Below are 17317 nucleotides of genomic sequence, written 5' to 3'. Positions count from 1 at the left end.
AGTGCAAGGTGCAGTCTTGATAGTAAACAAGAGTCATAGGGACACGTGTATCAGCTCGTTTGTTTTGGTGTCTGGAACAAAAGGGAGGGGGGCGGAGGGAGCGAGTATTTTAAAGCTTTGGCCTCGTCGCTTCCTCTGGGCCTCTCCTAGCACTCAGAGCAGCTTCAGCTTCTCGCAGTCCTCCTTCCCAACCATAAATGCCAGAGTTGTTCGCTTCTCAGAGTTTGGCAGTAAGCCAAGGTATTGTTTTAGAGCGAGGGGAAGGAGATGACTGCACAAGCGGAAGCAGTCAGCCTGAGGAAGGACCCAGTCACCCACAAATCACAGTCCTAGGTTTAAGGGGGATAATAAAGGTGGTCTAGGCGCCGGTGGGAAGAACTAGAATTCCTTTATCCAGACCTTTGCTTGGCCAGCCCCAGGACAAGCACTTTAGATTCTTTGCCAACTCTAGTCAAGATTCCATGAATGTTGCCATGCCAGGAACTGCGAGACTTGGGGATGGACAGTGGAAAAGAAACTCAGGGTCTAGAAAATTTACAAAGATCGGAGGAGGTTGGGGGATTATTGCCAATTTGAAATTGTCAAAGCGATGTTTTCCTTAGTGATCACCTGGTTTGTAGATTAAAATAATAAATATGTATGATTAAATAAGTATGGTCTAAACTGAATTTGAGGATCATTTTAAAATTTGGTGAGTTTTGTTAACCATCTGTTCCCACCAGACTTCTTGAAAGAATGTTTTTCCATTTCATTTCCACTAGGAGTTCCTCCTTAAATTACTAAAGCTGTGACTCAGAGAAGGCCCTAGGCTTCTGGGCTTTATAGTTACCTTCACTTTAAACATGGTGTCTATCACAGTCCACCTAGTCTATAATTGATGTTTTTACCATTCACATTACAAAGGCATTATTATGCTTTTTTCCTTTGAACCTTTAGTGTTTAATCATTTAAACTGTGCCTTGGGTTTTGTATCTTCAGTTCGCTGTAAGTTTGCTTAAATTTGAGAAAAGCTTCAAGTAATAAATATGTCGTCACAACTTTTTAAAATATCCTGATTATTTAAAAAACCCTCACATTTCTTAAATTTTTCAATCTACTTGATAGCCACATACCAAATCAAGACATTCAAAGAATCCCAGTGTGTTGACACTAGTTTTCAAATTCTTTTAAGGATTCCTTATTGAATCCCTAAGTGAACTTTTATGAACTAGCCCTTCTTACCACGTGATCAAAGATTTACTTTCAGTATTCACAATACTTATCAACCATTTTTTCCCTTAAAATAATAGCCAGCAAAATGCCTGAGTTTTTTGTTGGGGAAAAGCAAAACAAAATAAAACCAAAATCAGGATTTAAATTCATCAACTTTCAAAAATGATTTATTAGTGATTCAAAAAAGAAATTGACTTTCCAGGCAATTGTTTGTATATCCTTACCTTTACTTTAAAGAGTCATTGTGTCCATATTTGTGACTACAATTTTTTATTTCTGTGGAATTCTAATTATTTAAAATACTTAAATTTTTTTTTTTAACCAACTTCCTCCAGAAAACTAAAAGCTGTTTCTCCCAAGGAGCACGGAAGAGTCTGAGCTGTCCCTCTCCCTTGCATAACCTGAGATCTGTTCTTGGCTGAACCTTAACTTTGTTTGAAAAGGGTTTTTATTTGAAAATTTTTACTAAAGACCTAAGTGGAATTCTTTTTATTAGTGGACACTGATGGGAAGAATTATTTCAACATCAGATCAAGATATTGTTTTATTATAAACAATTCCCTTAAAAAGTTTTTGCATTTATTCATTCTACTATTTGTTGAGTATTGTGCTAACTCAAAATATATATAGATATAAAATATTTTCATGCTTACATTTTTGTCCAAGTCATTATGAAAGTAAAATTCTGATCATTCAGTATCACTGATTAAATGTCCTTGTTAAGAATTCTTTACACATGTAAGTGGACAATTAGTCCTGCCTTCTTGACTCTCCTGGGATGTTTAATGACCACAGTTGTCCGGTCTGTGTATTTAGCAGGAACATCAATTCTTACGTGACTAACAAAATCAGCCAACTCATAAGCCAGAACAAAGATCAAAGTACAAAACTAGTAAGATTTTCTTGAAAATCTTTACATATTTAAACGTTCACTAAAACAGATACAAAGAACTTTTATCTGTTCTTCAGGTGTTTCTGTGTTAAAATTCACATTAAGAAATCAGTTTCTTTAAATAACACTTACTCTTGGGTGATAGATATATTGCTTCTGTACTAACCAAAGTTGCTGTTAGAGAAGCTGATTACACATTACACCTAAACTATGCAAAAAAGTCAAGAACTTGTCATCTAAAATCAAACCACCAGTTTGTCACCATAAGAATACATCATGTTTTAATTTGTTAAAGACAGTAAAAAAAAACTACACAAATCCTTCTTAGGAGTAAAATTAATATATTTCCCTGATCACACCACATACGGCACACTGCGGCTACTTTGCTGAACTATGACATGGCCTTGCTTAAATATGAAGAATATTTTGTTTCAAATTGTTAAAAAGTAAGCAAATAAAATCACTTGAAAGTTTTAAAATTAGAAACTGGAGCACATATCGTTTTAAAAATAGCAATTGCTCAAACTTTTCAGTTATCCTTTTTGATAAACTCTTAAAAGTTCCTCTCATATACCTTACAATATTTTCCTATTTAAAATTTATTTTATTTATGCATATAAGAGCTGGGGTGCAGGCCAGAAATGGGGGGCTGGTGAGAGGATTTACCAGAGACAGAGCAGGGCAAGCGGATATGCTGAAATACACTGATGAGGGAGCAGCGGGTGAGACTGGACAGGTCTGCTGTGCCATGTGGGTCAGCTCCCTGGACTGGGATCAAATGCATGCAGGTAACTAACTTAGAGTGCTGAGACATTAACCCCTTTTTTACATCTTACCAAGGCCTTATCTTACAATACTTTTACAATTAGTGCAAAGTACTCAGGTAAATTCAAACTGTAAAGAAATGTCGGAGAGCTAATGATGAGTGTCTAAGAAACAAATAATTTGTCTCTTTTGCAACTAAGTTTAGATTTTGTTCAGATACTATAAAGCAATATCTTGAGTGTTTGCTATGTGGGTGTCTTAACATCACCATTTGGAGGAAGAGTTGAGGGGCAGTGGAGAAATAAGACTGATTTTTGGGTTCTGGGTTTGTCAGATAGGCTTTCTGGCTTGGGCCACTATGGTATGTCTATACTTGACTGATACGGGAATGTTGAACAGATTTGGAAACTGGGAGAAGGGGAAAGAATGTTTAACTTCAGATGATAAGCAAGCAGGAAATTCATGTACAGGGATCCTGCAAACAGCTGAACACAACTCATCTAGAGTTAGGAGATCCAAGCTAGAGAAACAAACTGGACATGCTCAGGACATAGAGGGCCCATTGTGGTCTCAACTGACTTCAAATATATTTTAAGCTGTCTGATCTGGCTTACATGAAAATGTCAAGTATTGAAAGAAGGGAACATATCCACTTAATCCTACTTCCAATTTGTTAACTCAAGAAGCGGAAACATGAAGTCTTTCATCTGCTCAACTGACTGTTCTCATTGCAAATGAGATACGATGGATTATAACTGGTATCCCAACTGTTGACCACAAACTCCCATATATATTTTCTCTTGTCAATGTGATAACTGAGGCCTGCCTCTGTGTGTTTTCCAGTCAGATGTACCTGGTTTTAGAAGTAAATCTGAGGGAAAGCAGTATCACAGGAAGAATATGTACTAGGTCTTATCACAATGTTACATGTAATACTTTTGCTTAAACTTGCCTCCCTCAGCATAACCTCCTCCCTAAAGCCATATCACACATCTTTTTGTCTGAACAATCAATAGATGTCTGTTGCACAAATGAAGTCGGAAATAAGCCGAATGAATTTTCTTATTAATAAGTAATGTCTCATATGCTCTGCTGTATGTCCAGTGCTGTTTTGAGCACTCAATGTAACTTTCCTGTGCTTTCAGTGTCACTTGCTCTTTCTTCACTATTACTTGAGAACATGTCTCAACTTCTAGATTTTAGAGTAAGCACTATTCTTGATCATTTTATCTCCCTTGTGCCAATCACAAAGACAAATATTTGCAGTTAATACACTTCCGTGCTTTCAAGTTAAATAGCCAACAATGAGTTATAGTAATAAAAATATTGAGGATCTTTAAACTTAGCTTTAAGGAGCAATTATGAGAAAAAAAAATTGCCAAATATGTCTATAATAGTGAGCACTTCTAAAATAATTTAAAGATTATTTGGCTTTCAAAAATGTTGTTCCTTTTATTTCAAGAATATACTTAATTTTATAGAGGGAGATCTACTTGCTTTAAATGGCAGCCTTTGGCCTAAAAGAGGCAACAGAGTTCTAGAGCTTTGGATTTTCTTTTTTTCTTAGCAGGATCTAAGTAGATCCTGTACAAGACAAAAATAGTAAGTTAGCAGTTTAGAAGAAACTTTAGGTAAAATTTTGATGATTCACATTTACTGCTCATATGAGTATTCCTTATATTTCTACTTCTCCCTTATGGTTTAATAATGCTGTGCCTCTCATAGGTATTGACAAAATTATAATCTTTTAGTTGTTTAACAAAGCCTTTGCTCATCCACGTGTATTACTTGTACTTCAAAGCTTACATATTTTTCTTTAAGAATGCCAGAGGTCATCTAAGCCTTGTTTTATACACACACATACACGTCTGACATCACATATATATATGTGTGTGTGTGTAAATATATATGACATCATTCTTCCTTTTTGTACAGTGTATGCTGTCTCAGGTGTATGCCCTGTATAATTCCTACCACCAGTTCACCCGGGCACCAACACCATGTCCCTGTGTTCTTCCCTTCCCAGTTTTGACCCCTCTCCTCCCACTCTCCTGCAGAGTGTCGCTGATTTATAGTTGCTTGTTAATTCTGTTTTTTAATTTATTATAATTATTTTTTTCCCGATCCCTTATTTGTTTTGCCTACATTCCTCTATAAGTGAAGCCATCCTATATTTTTCTTTTCTTTCTGGCTTACTTCACTGAGCATCCAGTGAGATACAACTTTCAGCCCCATCCATGTTGCTGTGAATGGCATGAGTTTATCTTTTTTGATTCCTGCGTAAGCCTTGTTTTAATAGAACATTTTTCTTAAGAAAATGTATATCCATATTTTAAAGATGATTTAGGAAGGAAAAGGATTTAGCACTTAATCTTATATATTTCAGCAAAACACAGAGTCACTTTCTTGAAGTGACATTTCACTTGAAACACACTTAAATCTTTGAAATGTTCTGCTAGCCAGGGCTTGTAACAACAAACCAAATATAGTCACCCAACTTGTGCCACACAATGTTTATATTAAGATATAAGCACCAAGCTGCAGTTCACACTGATACACAGGAAACACACAAACACACACACACACACGTACTTATATACATAATACCTTTGTGCTAAAAATGTTCTCTGAGAAAAATCCCAACAACTTACACAGAAGGCATTCCTGAATGAACTTCATCAGGGAATTTCCAAATATTAATGACGTCCAGAAGTCAAGGTATTCTGACTAGAAATTTTTAGCATATTCCCCAGTTACACAGACATATTTGGTTATCCTAAATGGCCAAATTAGTCTGCAATACTTCACAATGATGTTACATATAGCTAATAAACACTCAGTGTCAAAAAAGATCACCCTTTCTTGCTGCCTTCAGCCCACGGGTTTAATTCCACACCTGCCACAGCTCTGTCAGGCTTTTCACATGGTGCAGTATGCACTGTGGAAGTCAGATGAAAGAAATGAGAAAAATTTTATTATAAAAGTGTGCTTTATTATAAGGAAAATTTAAATATAACCAACAATACTGAAAATAATGTAACTGGCATTTACAGCCTTGGTCGGAGTTCTTTATTAAACAGGCATTTGTTTGCTGTTCCATGAATAGTTAACAATCAGCTTATGCAACAAAATAGATTACTTGAAAAAAGTGAATAAAGTTAAGAATACAGAATGAACCAGAAATTTGGAGTTCTTTGTGGTGTTTGTTTTAACAGACATGGCGTTTAAAATAAATTCTAAAATAGAAAACAAGTTCATCTTCATGTAGTAAGCTCTCTTCCTAAACAAGAAAGTTTGCAAAATTGTTAACATATTCTAAAATGTGGCTGAAGTTATACTTTACATACTTTAACTTCTTATATATACATTATGCAATTAACATATTTTAACCACATTTTTCATTGTACAAGACCATAAACATTCCCTAATAAAACCACACTAGCCACAGAAGAATTTTACCCATGTATAGATTTCTTTGAAATATTTTCCCAGAATGACATTTAAAATTGAATAGCTGGAGATAATTTGGATCATGAAGTCCCAGGAATGAAGTAAAAGTATATTGCTTTGGTTGATAATTAAATTCAAGTAGCAGGAATGATAAGCATATCAATTATCAATGAAATTCTCTGAAAGTTCACTCTGCACTTCAGTCTACATTAAAGCAAATGGCAAGGCCTAAAAGGGTAGAAATTCCTTTTATCTTTATAGGTGGGTCTGCTTATAAAAATTTATTCCTACTACTTTGGAGGAAACCCATGTGGCAGATGCCTGCAAAGGTTTGTATTATATAGCCTAATGGAGAACAAAGAAATATCCCATGGGCATGTTTATAAGGGTACCAAAATATTTTTGGTAAGATGTTTTGCAGTTTTTATCCCCCTTCCTTAGTATATATAAAATCTTAGGCAGTTAGGAGACAAATACATTTAAATAGCTTTTAAAATGTGTGACATTAAATGTCAAACTCAAATTTTTAAGGATAAATAATACAAAGAACTGTAAAATGAGAAAAGGAAGCAGAGATATATGCTGTATGAAGAAAATGTGTTAAATCTCTTGTCTAAAAAAAGTTCTTCCTCTAATGATTAAATTGCCTATCCTCAAAACCACTGGAATATGTAGGTTACATTATGCCAAAGAAATCAAAATGTACTTTATTGCAAAGATATAAAAGGTTTTAAAATTGCATATGATGGTTTTTTTGTTTTTTGTTGTTTTAATACCATTTCACCAATAGGCCAAGGCCAGCACATAACTTATCAAGCCAGGAAAACTTTAAAAACAAAAATAATTAAAACTGTACTTACTATATATAATGAGTTGTGAAAAGAAGGTGTGGACATGCTGTAGAGCATGATCATTGCCAAGTTCCCTCTTACATGGGCACAGTCACTAACTGTCCATCTGAGTAAGTGAAAACACAGACCCCTACGGTAACTTTCACTTTCATTTTAAACAGATACTTTCACTATTTTACAATTATGTGAATAAGCCTTTTCTTCAAATCATAATTTTGTGGAATAGAAAATTTTTTTATCAGTATGTCGATGTCTTTTGTAATCTACTCTGAGAAAGTGATATTAAAGCCTATTGACTATTAAATCACTACTCTGTTTACTGATACATTGTAAATGTAAAAAAAAAAAGGAAAAAATCTGAAATCACAGAAAATGCTTGGCATCTACACAAACACATTCTCAGTGGACTAACCACTACTGTGTAATTCTGTCACTAAAGGTCTTCTTGCTCCATACTTTTGCTTCATGCAGTGGGTTCAACAATATCCATGTTTGTTCCAAATAGGGCAACTAATTGTTCTTCATAGGTGGCAATGTTCCTTTTCATAATTTCCATGCAGGGTCCCAAAAGCCTTTCAAATGCTTGCACATCCATGGCTAAGAAAAAGGGGAATAAAAGAAAAACAACACTTTTTGCAAACTGGCATTGTTTCTATGTCATTTATGATACCTACTTTGCACATGTCAGTACTACAATAGTATTTTTAGATAAATATCAGAAATAAGAAAAAGGCATAAAGATATTCTGCCTCAAGAAGGAAATAGTCAGGTCCCTTCACAGTGTTAAGTGAGAAGCTTAGGTAGGTGGGAGAAAAGAGTGAGTGATGGTTACGACAAGGCTTTGTAATTAAAACAAATAAATGAGTTACCCTCTAAGTAACTAATAAGTAAGTAAGTTAAGTCTAAGTAGGACGGGAGAGGTCTGCTGCGCCTTATGGGTCACCTCTGGGGGTGGGGAGGGAACTTGCACTGAAGCGGGTTAGCCTAGCTTGCAGTGCTGTGCTTTAACCTGTTGCACCACCAGGGAGGGCCTGAAAAACATTTCTAAGGAAGGACTTTTATATATGGAAAGGAGTATAGGCATATATAAATAAAAAAGCTCGACCTCCCCACCCTATAAAAATGGAACCCAAGCCCTCAAAATATTTAGCAATAGGGAATGATTAAATAATTTATAATATGTATATTTATCTAATATGTTAGTTTGATGTCATGAAATGAGAAAATATCTAAGCTATAATGAAAAAAGCATTTTATGAAACTGTTTAAAAACAGGAAACCCAAGAAGAAAAGAAAAGATGAGAAGGAATTATACTGGAATTATGTGAAATCTGGGGGTGGTGATACGGTGACACTTATTTTCTTTTTCTGTATTTTTCAAACTTTAATGTGAATGCAATTATTGTAGAAAAAATTAATGGAATTTCACGCTTATTACCTTGACTCTTACTGTCTAATAATCTCCACTCAGGAAAATAACCTGTCAGTTTCTAATTGTCTTCTCTGTCATCCAAGTCTAACACGTGATAATGTTATACTTTTTAAAACCTTTTAACAAGTGATTTCTCTAAGTTAATTCTGAGCTTACCTGCAAACCTTAAGGACACTGGAGCTAAATTCATACTAGAATAAAGAACACAGAGGAGCTAATAACTTTTGAATCTTTTTTTCTTTTTTAAAGATAATGTCATTATTTGCTACCTCCTGAATTCTTATCTAAGTTATTTCTCATATAGTAAAACCTCACAAATATTATACAGATGCCTTCCAGTCCAAAAATGGCATTTCTGTCAAGCTACTCAGTGGTATGGAAAGTAGTAGAGAACTGAACGGTGGGGAAAAAATTTAATGCGGTAACATGGGCTTATATTATTGGCATGGTGGGAGTATGGGACCCCTTTCCGGTGGCCATGACAGTGCTCCCACTCCTGTTCCATCGCTCACCGCTGCCCACCAGAGTCCAGTGTGCCCCCGCCCCTCTCTGTCCACACCCCGTCTGCACCCTCTTTTTCTGGATGCTTCATGTCTATATATAGTCAGCATTCAAGGGCTGGGTTTTATGCATTTCGCATGTAAGTGACACCAGCCGGTATCTGCTGCACAAAGAACATTTTATAGTGCTTTACAAACCTGAGCCTTTATTTCCTGGGACCAAACCAACGTGGAGACAGCTTAATGTACTGCCTAAAAATACGGTCTTCGCCGCCTTTTTTTGAGGAACACAGTGCATGTTATTTGGAAGGCCAGCTGTAAAACTGAGCCCTTGGAATTCTTGTTTTAACTACTACCACATTAGCTCACATCCATACAAAAGATACATAAGTATAGGTGTGTGTGAAAATTTTTAAAGAAAAAAATGGCTCCCACACGCAGTGAGCACACGACACGCAGGCGCGGCCCCCGCCGGCGGCGGAAGCACCCGGCCCCGGCTCCTACCGAGACACTTGACTGTGCCGATGGCGTGCGCGGAGGCTGCGCGAGGCTTGTTAGTGACGAGCGCCAGTTCGCCGAAGTACTGTCCCCGGGAACACCGCGCGATCTCCACGGCACCATTCTCTTCCACTTCTGATTTACCCTGACAAGGGAATTGAAAGGATTAATTTCACTCAACTTAAAGAAAATATCTAGCTATAGTCTAAACATTAAAAAAACAAAACTGTTTCTTGTGAAGTTGTGCATGTTTTGGGGTGGAAATCATGTGAGTTTTATTTAGGACTTTCAATAACAGCTTACCTTCCTTTTCATAGTAATTTTTACTTCTCCAGACTCAACAATGAAAAAGGAATCAGCCAAATCTCCCTATTGGCACAAAACAAAAACAGTGTAAAAATACAGGTCTAGGGGCCGCTATCTGTAAGAGCCCTGCAGTCAGTCAAACCCCACGATCAAGCAAGAGCCCCAGGAATACACTACCAAGATTGCTAAAATGGCAGGTGATGATGATAATTGCAGAGTAACAATTTCCTTAGCACAAATTATCTGAGATAATTCAACATTTATGCTGAAACTAAACAACAAAATAAGACAAATAACAGTGTAAGAGCTTCACCCCAACTTTAGCTTGGAAAACAGCAACTGCAGTAAACAGGCAGCCCCAGTGCCCAGATCTGCTGTGGCAGGTGGGTGTCAGCTGATTGGTGCTCCTGGAGAAGTGCTCACAGGTGTCACAGGCTCCATCATGCTAACAAGACAGGCTTCCTCTGCATGGTGACCCGAGATAACCTACCCACGCCCAGACTTAACAGGAAGCAGATGTGGCCCTGACGCCTTTTCTGCAGTGGCCGGGAGCCAGCCGAGACTGCAGTGCACAACAGTCACCTTCAGGCCTCCACCAGAGGCCTGAAGCGCTGCCATTTCTAACTCTACACCTGTTCTTTCTTGTTTTGCTTTTTGAGCACCCTCTGCCTTGGTTTCCAAGGACACCTTCTGAATTACATGGCATTCTAGAAAAGGTAACAGACACTCATTTCTTGGAGCCTTTATAGTGCTTCTGGAGAAACTCGGGTATTTCAGAAACACTTTAGAACAATGCAAGAAAGATGAGCTCAGGTTTTATCTCAAAGGAAAACAGTAAGCCCAGATGTGTATACTATGGCACAGACATGTATGTTTATAAATGCTTAAAAGGCGATGAACAGTGACCACTGTCTTCAACAACCCCAAAGCCTAAACTGTATGTGTATATCTCCTGTATCTTCATATCAGGCTTTCACAAACTTCGCATTAAATTTGAGTGTTTTTAATATAACAGGTCTATTGACCGGTGTGCGATTTCCATTCTAAAATATGCTCTCTGAGACTCCCTGGAGGCACTAGGGGTTAGATATAGGCACTATGAAGCTGTCCACAGCCACTGCAGCACAAGTTCGATCCTCGGCCAGGGAGCTGACCCACATGGCACAGCAGACCCTTCCTGTCTAGTCCATTGCTCCCTTCATCAATGTAGTTCAGTCAGTCTGCCTGTTCTGCACCTCTGGCCGACAACCCAGCCCTTGTATACATAAATAAATAAATCTAAAAAAAAAAAAAAAAAAGCTCTATGTGCACATGCCACGGGAACCAGGGAAGCATCTGCGGGTGTCTGAGCCTGTCCCAGCCGTCACTGCCCTGCTGTGACACAATGTGCACAGGCAGTAACTAGGTGAAGGGGACATGGATTCTCTCCACACTGTTTTTGCAACTTCCTGCAAACCTGTAATTATTTCAAACTAAAGCTAAGGAAATAATTTTAAAAGTGCTCTATACTTGATTATTTATCAGCTCCATATACCGGAGCCTTAGTCTTGTTTTCCAGTTTGACTGTATGTCCACACCCAATCCCTGCTTATTATAATCCTTGGGGGTGGGGGGTGCAAATTCACTTGCTTATTTGCCTTAAACAGTTACTCTTTCCTTAGTCTTAAGACCTTGAATCTGTTTCACATATATCAAAAGGAAAGACAACAGCTTAGGTAAAAAGCACAATACAGTATAATACTGTAGTATAAAATTACAGGATCAATTAAAAATCTGTTTAAATCATTTGGTGCTTCAAAAATCTAGGAAATAAGGTGCTATCACCTACATACTTTATCTGTGAACTTCAAACATCCTCAGAAATCCCATCTTGTTAGTTCTAGTCTCAGCAAAGTTTGTAATATCACTGTTGTCAATCAGGTATTCTCTTTTTAGTTAATTTTGTCAGGGAGCAACCTCAGGAAGATTTTATCATGAACAAGTAAGCAAAGCTATGCAGTATTTTCCAGGGTGTCCTCATTAATCTCATGGGACATTCACCTGTTTATTCCTCTTATAAACAGCATCTTAATCTTTTTATATACCTGTGAATTTCATGTCATGAGCAAATGGAAAATTATGCAGAAGTGCATTTAATGATTTAATATACATTCATTAGAGGTTAATTATATAAATAAAAATGTCTAAACATCTTAATGGTTTAAAATTGAGCCACTTTTAACAGGTCATTTGGTAGAAGTAGTATTCATTGAACCTATCACTTCATAGTAAATATAGACACATGAAAAACTTATCAAGATTTACAATGTGTGCGAACCTTTGGGTCTGTACTTGTAAACTGAATTACTAGGAGGCATTGTACCTGAGCAATGATTTGTTCTCCATCGTTGTATACTTTGGTGCCTATCACGTCTACCACTTTCAGGCGTTCAGAAACCTATAGAAAAAGAAGGCAATACAGCATTAAGTAAACTAATTTTATAACCTTATCTATTTCAAGGTTTAAAACTGATAGCCTGCAGGCCAAATAAACCCAGTGTGAGGGCTTATACGTGTGTGCGCGCTTGGTATGTTAATTAGTTGCCGGCACCAGAAAAATCAATTTTCTATTTCCCTTGGGAAACCAAGAGACTCAGCAACACTCGGTGCCCATTTTCACAATGAACTACATGGATCAGCAGCTGTTTCTTGAAATAGAGCATGTGTCCTCCAGATCACCAAAGCCTCTCCCCAGCTTGCTTTTCTTCATTGTTATTTGCCTGGTTCTGAAGGCATTGGGTTCCCAGCCCCTGATCTACTTTTATTTAAGGAGATATCCTGCTAGAGAAGATCAGCTGCTTGATGAGCATTCTGTAGGGTGCCCAGAATTTCTACCAGGCATAAAACGACAATCCAACAAGGAGCTATTTTGGTCGATGAGTCAGCTCTCACCCCCAGGTTTCCGGTCAAGATGAGGGAAGGATGGTCATTCACTGAGACAGGGACAAGGAAGGAGTAGATTTGGCCCATGTTAGTGGGAGATGTCAGACGCCTGGGCGGGAATGTTACGTGTTTAGTTGAATAAGTGAGCCTGGCACTCAAGGGAGGGAGGGACCTTAATCTGGCAGTGTCAATTTTCAGAAGCATGAGCATGCAGATAATATTTAAAGTCAGGGGATTTAACAAGTTCACCAGGTAAATAAATGCAGCATTAAAAAAAAAAAAAGACCTAGAATGTTAATTTCAGGGGGAAAGTAGAAGAAACTATAAAGGAATCAGTAAAAATGACTGAAGAGAGCCAGTGAGATAGTCTGTATCAGGCAACTTCTCCATGAAAGTTTAACTATAAGCTACTGCGTATATTTGTATGGTATTTCATGTCTACTTTTAGATAAAAACCACATATAAACCTTCTGTAGATGCTGGTATTAGCTTATTGTAAACAACAAAACTGGTACAGTTCTTGGTTAGTAAATGAAACACTGAGTTGTACAACCACCATTAATCTTTTCAGATAAAGAGGGTTAGGTTTTTATTCAATGAAACTTTTCTATAGAATTAAATATTGCTAACAAAGATGAAAGCTTTTAAAGCAAAATAAAAGCACAAATATACTTACTTCCAAAGATTTAAGGAATGGCAGTGACTCAATAAAGCTTTCATACATTTTCCTCTTTTTGGCATTATTTTTTACAATTATTCTCCTGAAGGTTACCCTGTCCTAAAGGCAGAATATCAAATACAGAGAGAGTTAAAATTAGATTTTGTGAGGAAAAACGTCCAAAGAGACAGTTTTGCTTTACTTTCTATAAGGGACAAACAATAATCAAAGAATTTTAAATAAAGGATAACAATGATTATAATTTTAATTCAACTCACTTCAGATTTTTAATTCCTTAAAGTATGAAATACAGAGTCATACGAGGTATTTTCTTTTTAAGAAAGCACTGGCTTTTACACAGAAGAGCGACCTTACCAACATGTAATTGGAAAGTAGCCACTAGATGGCGCTATCGCACTGTTAAAATGGGGCTTTTCCTTCCACCTTCGAGATAATTGAAGTCAAATATGATGTAAATTTAAAGTGTCCAACAGTCGATTTGATACTTACACATTACAAAATTATTAACAGAGTAGGCTTAGCTACCGCCTCTATCATCTCATAGTTACCATTTTCTTTTTGGTGATGAGAACATTTAAGCAACCTTCAAGTAAATAAAACAGCTTTCATTTTAATCAGCATGCTGTACATTAGAGCCTAAGAACTCATTCACCTTAGAGCTGGATGTTTGTACCCTCTGACACACATCCCCCCACCCCACAGCCCCTGGCAACCACCCTGTACAGTGTGTCTCTCAGTTCTCTTACTGTGTTGTCAACCCTAGATTATTACCAAGTCAAACAAGGTCAGCATTTTTATAAAAAGTCAAGTAGAATTAAAAAAAAAAAAAATCAGTGTGTTCCCCCTTGTAGTGAAGCCCTGGTTTAGTTAACACTTTCAGTTATACAGACACACGGATACTGTTTTACCTGTACAAACATCAAACAAAGCAACGATGTTGCTTTGTTTCTTAATATGGGTTGCAGTGAAAAATACAGGAAAGACACTGAGAAATACTTTTTCATATCAAGGCAATTATAATGTAAGAGAACTTAAAAAACTAGGTTCTTTGCCACATCCCGCACTATGTCAGCTTTACTAGTTTTTTTTATTTTTTTGAAGATTTTTTAAATTTATTTGTGCAAACAGAACTGGGGTACAGGAGAGAGGCTTCACCAGAGACAGAGTGGGAAACAGAACAGGCAGATCTATTAAGTACACTGCTAGGGGGAGCAGTGGGCGGGTCAGGAGAGGTCTGCTAGCCTTGTGGTCACCTCCGGGACAGGCTGGAATCGAACTCATGCGGAAATGGCTTTAGCTTCTCAGTGCAGTGCTTTAACCCACTGCGCCACCAGGGAGGGCCAGCTTTACTATTTTCTCATGTGAAGGTACAGAGAAACTGCAACTTTACCAAGTAGAGTCTCATTCCAATGCTCACCAAACGCATCCTTTTATTTATTTTTTATTTTTTTAAAAGATTTATTTATTTATTCATACAGAACTGGGGTATAGGCCAGAGATGCGGAGGGTGAGAGGATTCACCAGACAGAGTGGGGAGCAGAACGGGCAGATCGACCAAGTACACTGCTGAGGGGAGCAGCGGGCGGGTCAGGAGGGAATCGAACTCATGAGGAAGTGACTTAATCTTAGTGCAGTGCTTTAACCCGCTGTGCCACCAGGGAAGGCCACGCATCCTTTTATTTTTTAATATTTACTTATTTATGCATACAAGAACTGGAATATAGGCCATAGGTGGGGGAGAGAGGCTAAAAGGATTCACCAGAGACAGAGTTGGGGGCAGAACAAGGAGAATGACGAAATACACTGCTGAAGAGAACCACAGGTGAGACAGGAGAGGTCTGCCGCACCATGTGGGTCACTTCCTCGACTGGGATCGATCTCATGCCTTGCGGTAGTGGCTGGCAATAGCTTCATGGCGCTTTGCCATTTGAGGCCCTGAAGCTCATTCTTTTGTAACATTCCTACTTGTTTACTACTTAACCCAAACATGCAGGGCTCAATTAAGGTGCTAGGGATATTTTATAAGACAACAACACAAAAGATGATTTTCGTATAACTTATGAAACTGTTCTTAATTAAAAGTCCTCAGAATTATGTTAGTTTGGCCCATATGAATATATAATTATACTATTTCAATATAAAAAATTTAATTGGGAAATGTTCTTTGTGCCAACATATTAAAGCTGAATTTAAATGAACTGGTGCAAGGAAGAAAACTGAGATAAAGGTTTCTAGGAAATGAGCATCCTATTCTCCAACTGGGTTTATTACAATTTTACAATGCCTGTAATGTGGCTTGTACTCATAATAATTTTTTCCAGAAGAGAAAATTTTATAATCATTAAAAATATTGAAGTAGGCCCTCCCTGGTGGCACAGCGGGTTAAAGCACAGCACTGAGAAACTAAAGCCACTTCCGCATGAGTTCGATTCCCGCCTGCCCTGGAGGTGACCACGTGGCGCAGCAGACCTCTCCTGGCCCGCCCGCTGCTCCCCTCAGCAATGTACTTCATAGATCTGCCTGTTGTGCTCCCCACTCTGTCTCTGGTGAAGCCTCTCGCCACCCTGAGCCTCTGGCCTGTACCCCAGTTCTGTATGCACAAATAAATAAATTTTAAAAAAAATATTGAAGTAATTTCTAAGCTTCATTCTGCATCAGAATCAGCTGGAATGTTTTTAAAAAATTTCTGAAGCTCCCCCTCCCCCAGACCCTCTAGTGAGCATGTTGGGTTCAGTAATCTGTCGTCATAAACATATGATTCTGATAACCAAATCAGGTTTGGGAATCATTGGCACATCATTTATATACAGTTTGTTGCAAAGCAGAGGAGACTAGGAACAGCTGAGTGGTTTATAAGTCAGCCTCAGTGAGCTAGATGTCTCAGCAGGAATTTTCTATTAGTCCACCTCTTCTCAAAACCAGTGTGACATCCAGAGTCCAGAAAGTCCCATTTCGTATGTTTTCATCTGGCCATTTCAGTCACTGGCTCTGAATCATCGGCCTGGTCCTATTTCTCCCCACGGCTAACAGTGACAGAGCATTACCAGTGCTCTAGAGAGGACTGTCCCCTTGAATCTGCTATCTTTACACCGGCGTTTGGATGGCAGCGATGGCAGCGTTTCAATCTGTTGGCCTAAGAGAAAAATTTCTCACCTACTTGACTTTCCCTGAAAGGGGTCAGCTGGGCAACCTGCACTTAGAAAGCAGGTTTCAAATTTTAATTTTTTATGTTCATAGTTTTGATTTTTTTAAAAGCAGTTATTGTATTTAGGCACCTACTGCCCAAGGTGATCATTACCACCTGTCCCCTTTATAAAGTTTGGTGACACATGTAAGCAAGTAAACATCTCTGGAAATGCTCAATCCAGTTTACGCCCCCATGAAGAAATGTCGAGCCTTCACGCCTACGACAGGAAAATCACCAGTATTCAAAGGGGCAGACCTGAACACTCTGTGGTCAGTACCAAGGAGGTGCCAGGAGGCAGGTCACTTCCTGGCTATGCCCTCTCACTCTGGCAATGCCACCAGGGTGGTCCTGCTTTGCTTGCTTTGTTTGCATTTCAGAAACAAAAATTTATTTTAATAAACATGAAACTTAACATTTTTTGTGTTTTCCTTTGTAGATTACTTTTCTGTTCCCCCATGAATACATTTCTGATCTTAAATAATTGTTTATACTGAATTCAGGTTTTCTTGATCTGGGTAATGCCTTTCAAATTTCTTTCGGGGTAATTTCTTTAATTAAAAAATATTCAATAAGGAAACTGGGAAGCTACATGCAAAAAAATGAAACTAGATCACTGCCTCACT

General features: G+C 37.9%; 1 protein-coding gene across 1 annotated transcript in view; it reads right to left on the bottom strand.

Moving 5' to 3' along the window:
* Window positions 1-5839: 5839 nt before the first annotated feature.
* The window catches only part of PRKAR2B (protein kinase, cAMP-dependent, regulatory, type II, beta), a 66144-nt gene continuing 54666 nt past the window's right edge, over window positions 5840-17317 (bottom strand). The window contains exons 7-11 of the mRNA XM_004676926.2: window positions 13505-13606; window positions 12269-12343; window positions 9904-9969; window positions 9607-9745; window positions 5840-7767 (exon numbers count right to left, since the gene is read on the bottom strand). Coding sequence (XP_004676983.1) covers window positions 7634-7767; window positions 9607-9745; window positions 9904-9969; window positions 12269-12343; window positions 13505-13606 — 516 coding nt within the window. The 3' untranslated portion in view covers window positions 5840-7633. The remainder of the gene's footprint in view (window positions 7768-9606; window positions 9746-9903; window positions 9970-12268; window positions 12344-13504; window positions 13607-17317) is intronic.

Source organism: Condylura cristata, unplaced genomic scaffold (genome assembly GCF_000260355.1).
Source record: "Condylura cristata isolate star-nosed mole 26May11 unplaced genomic scaffold, ConCri1.0 scaffold00005, whole genome shotgun sequence".
Lineage (NCBI taxonomy): Eukaryota > Metazoa > Chordata > Mammalia > Eulipotyphla > Talpidae > Condylura > Condylura cristata.
This window is presented reverse-complemented; position numbering and strand designations above follow the sequence as displayed.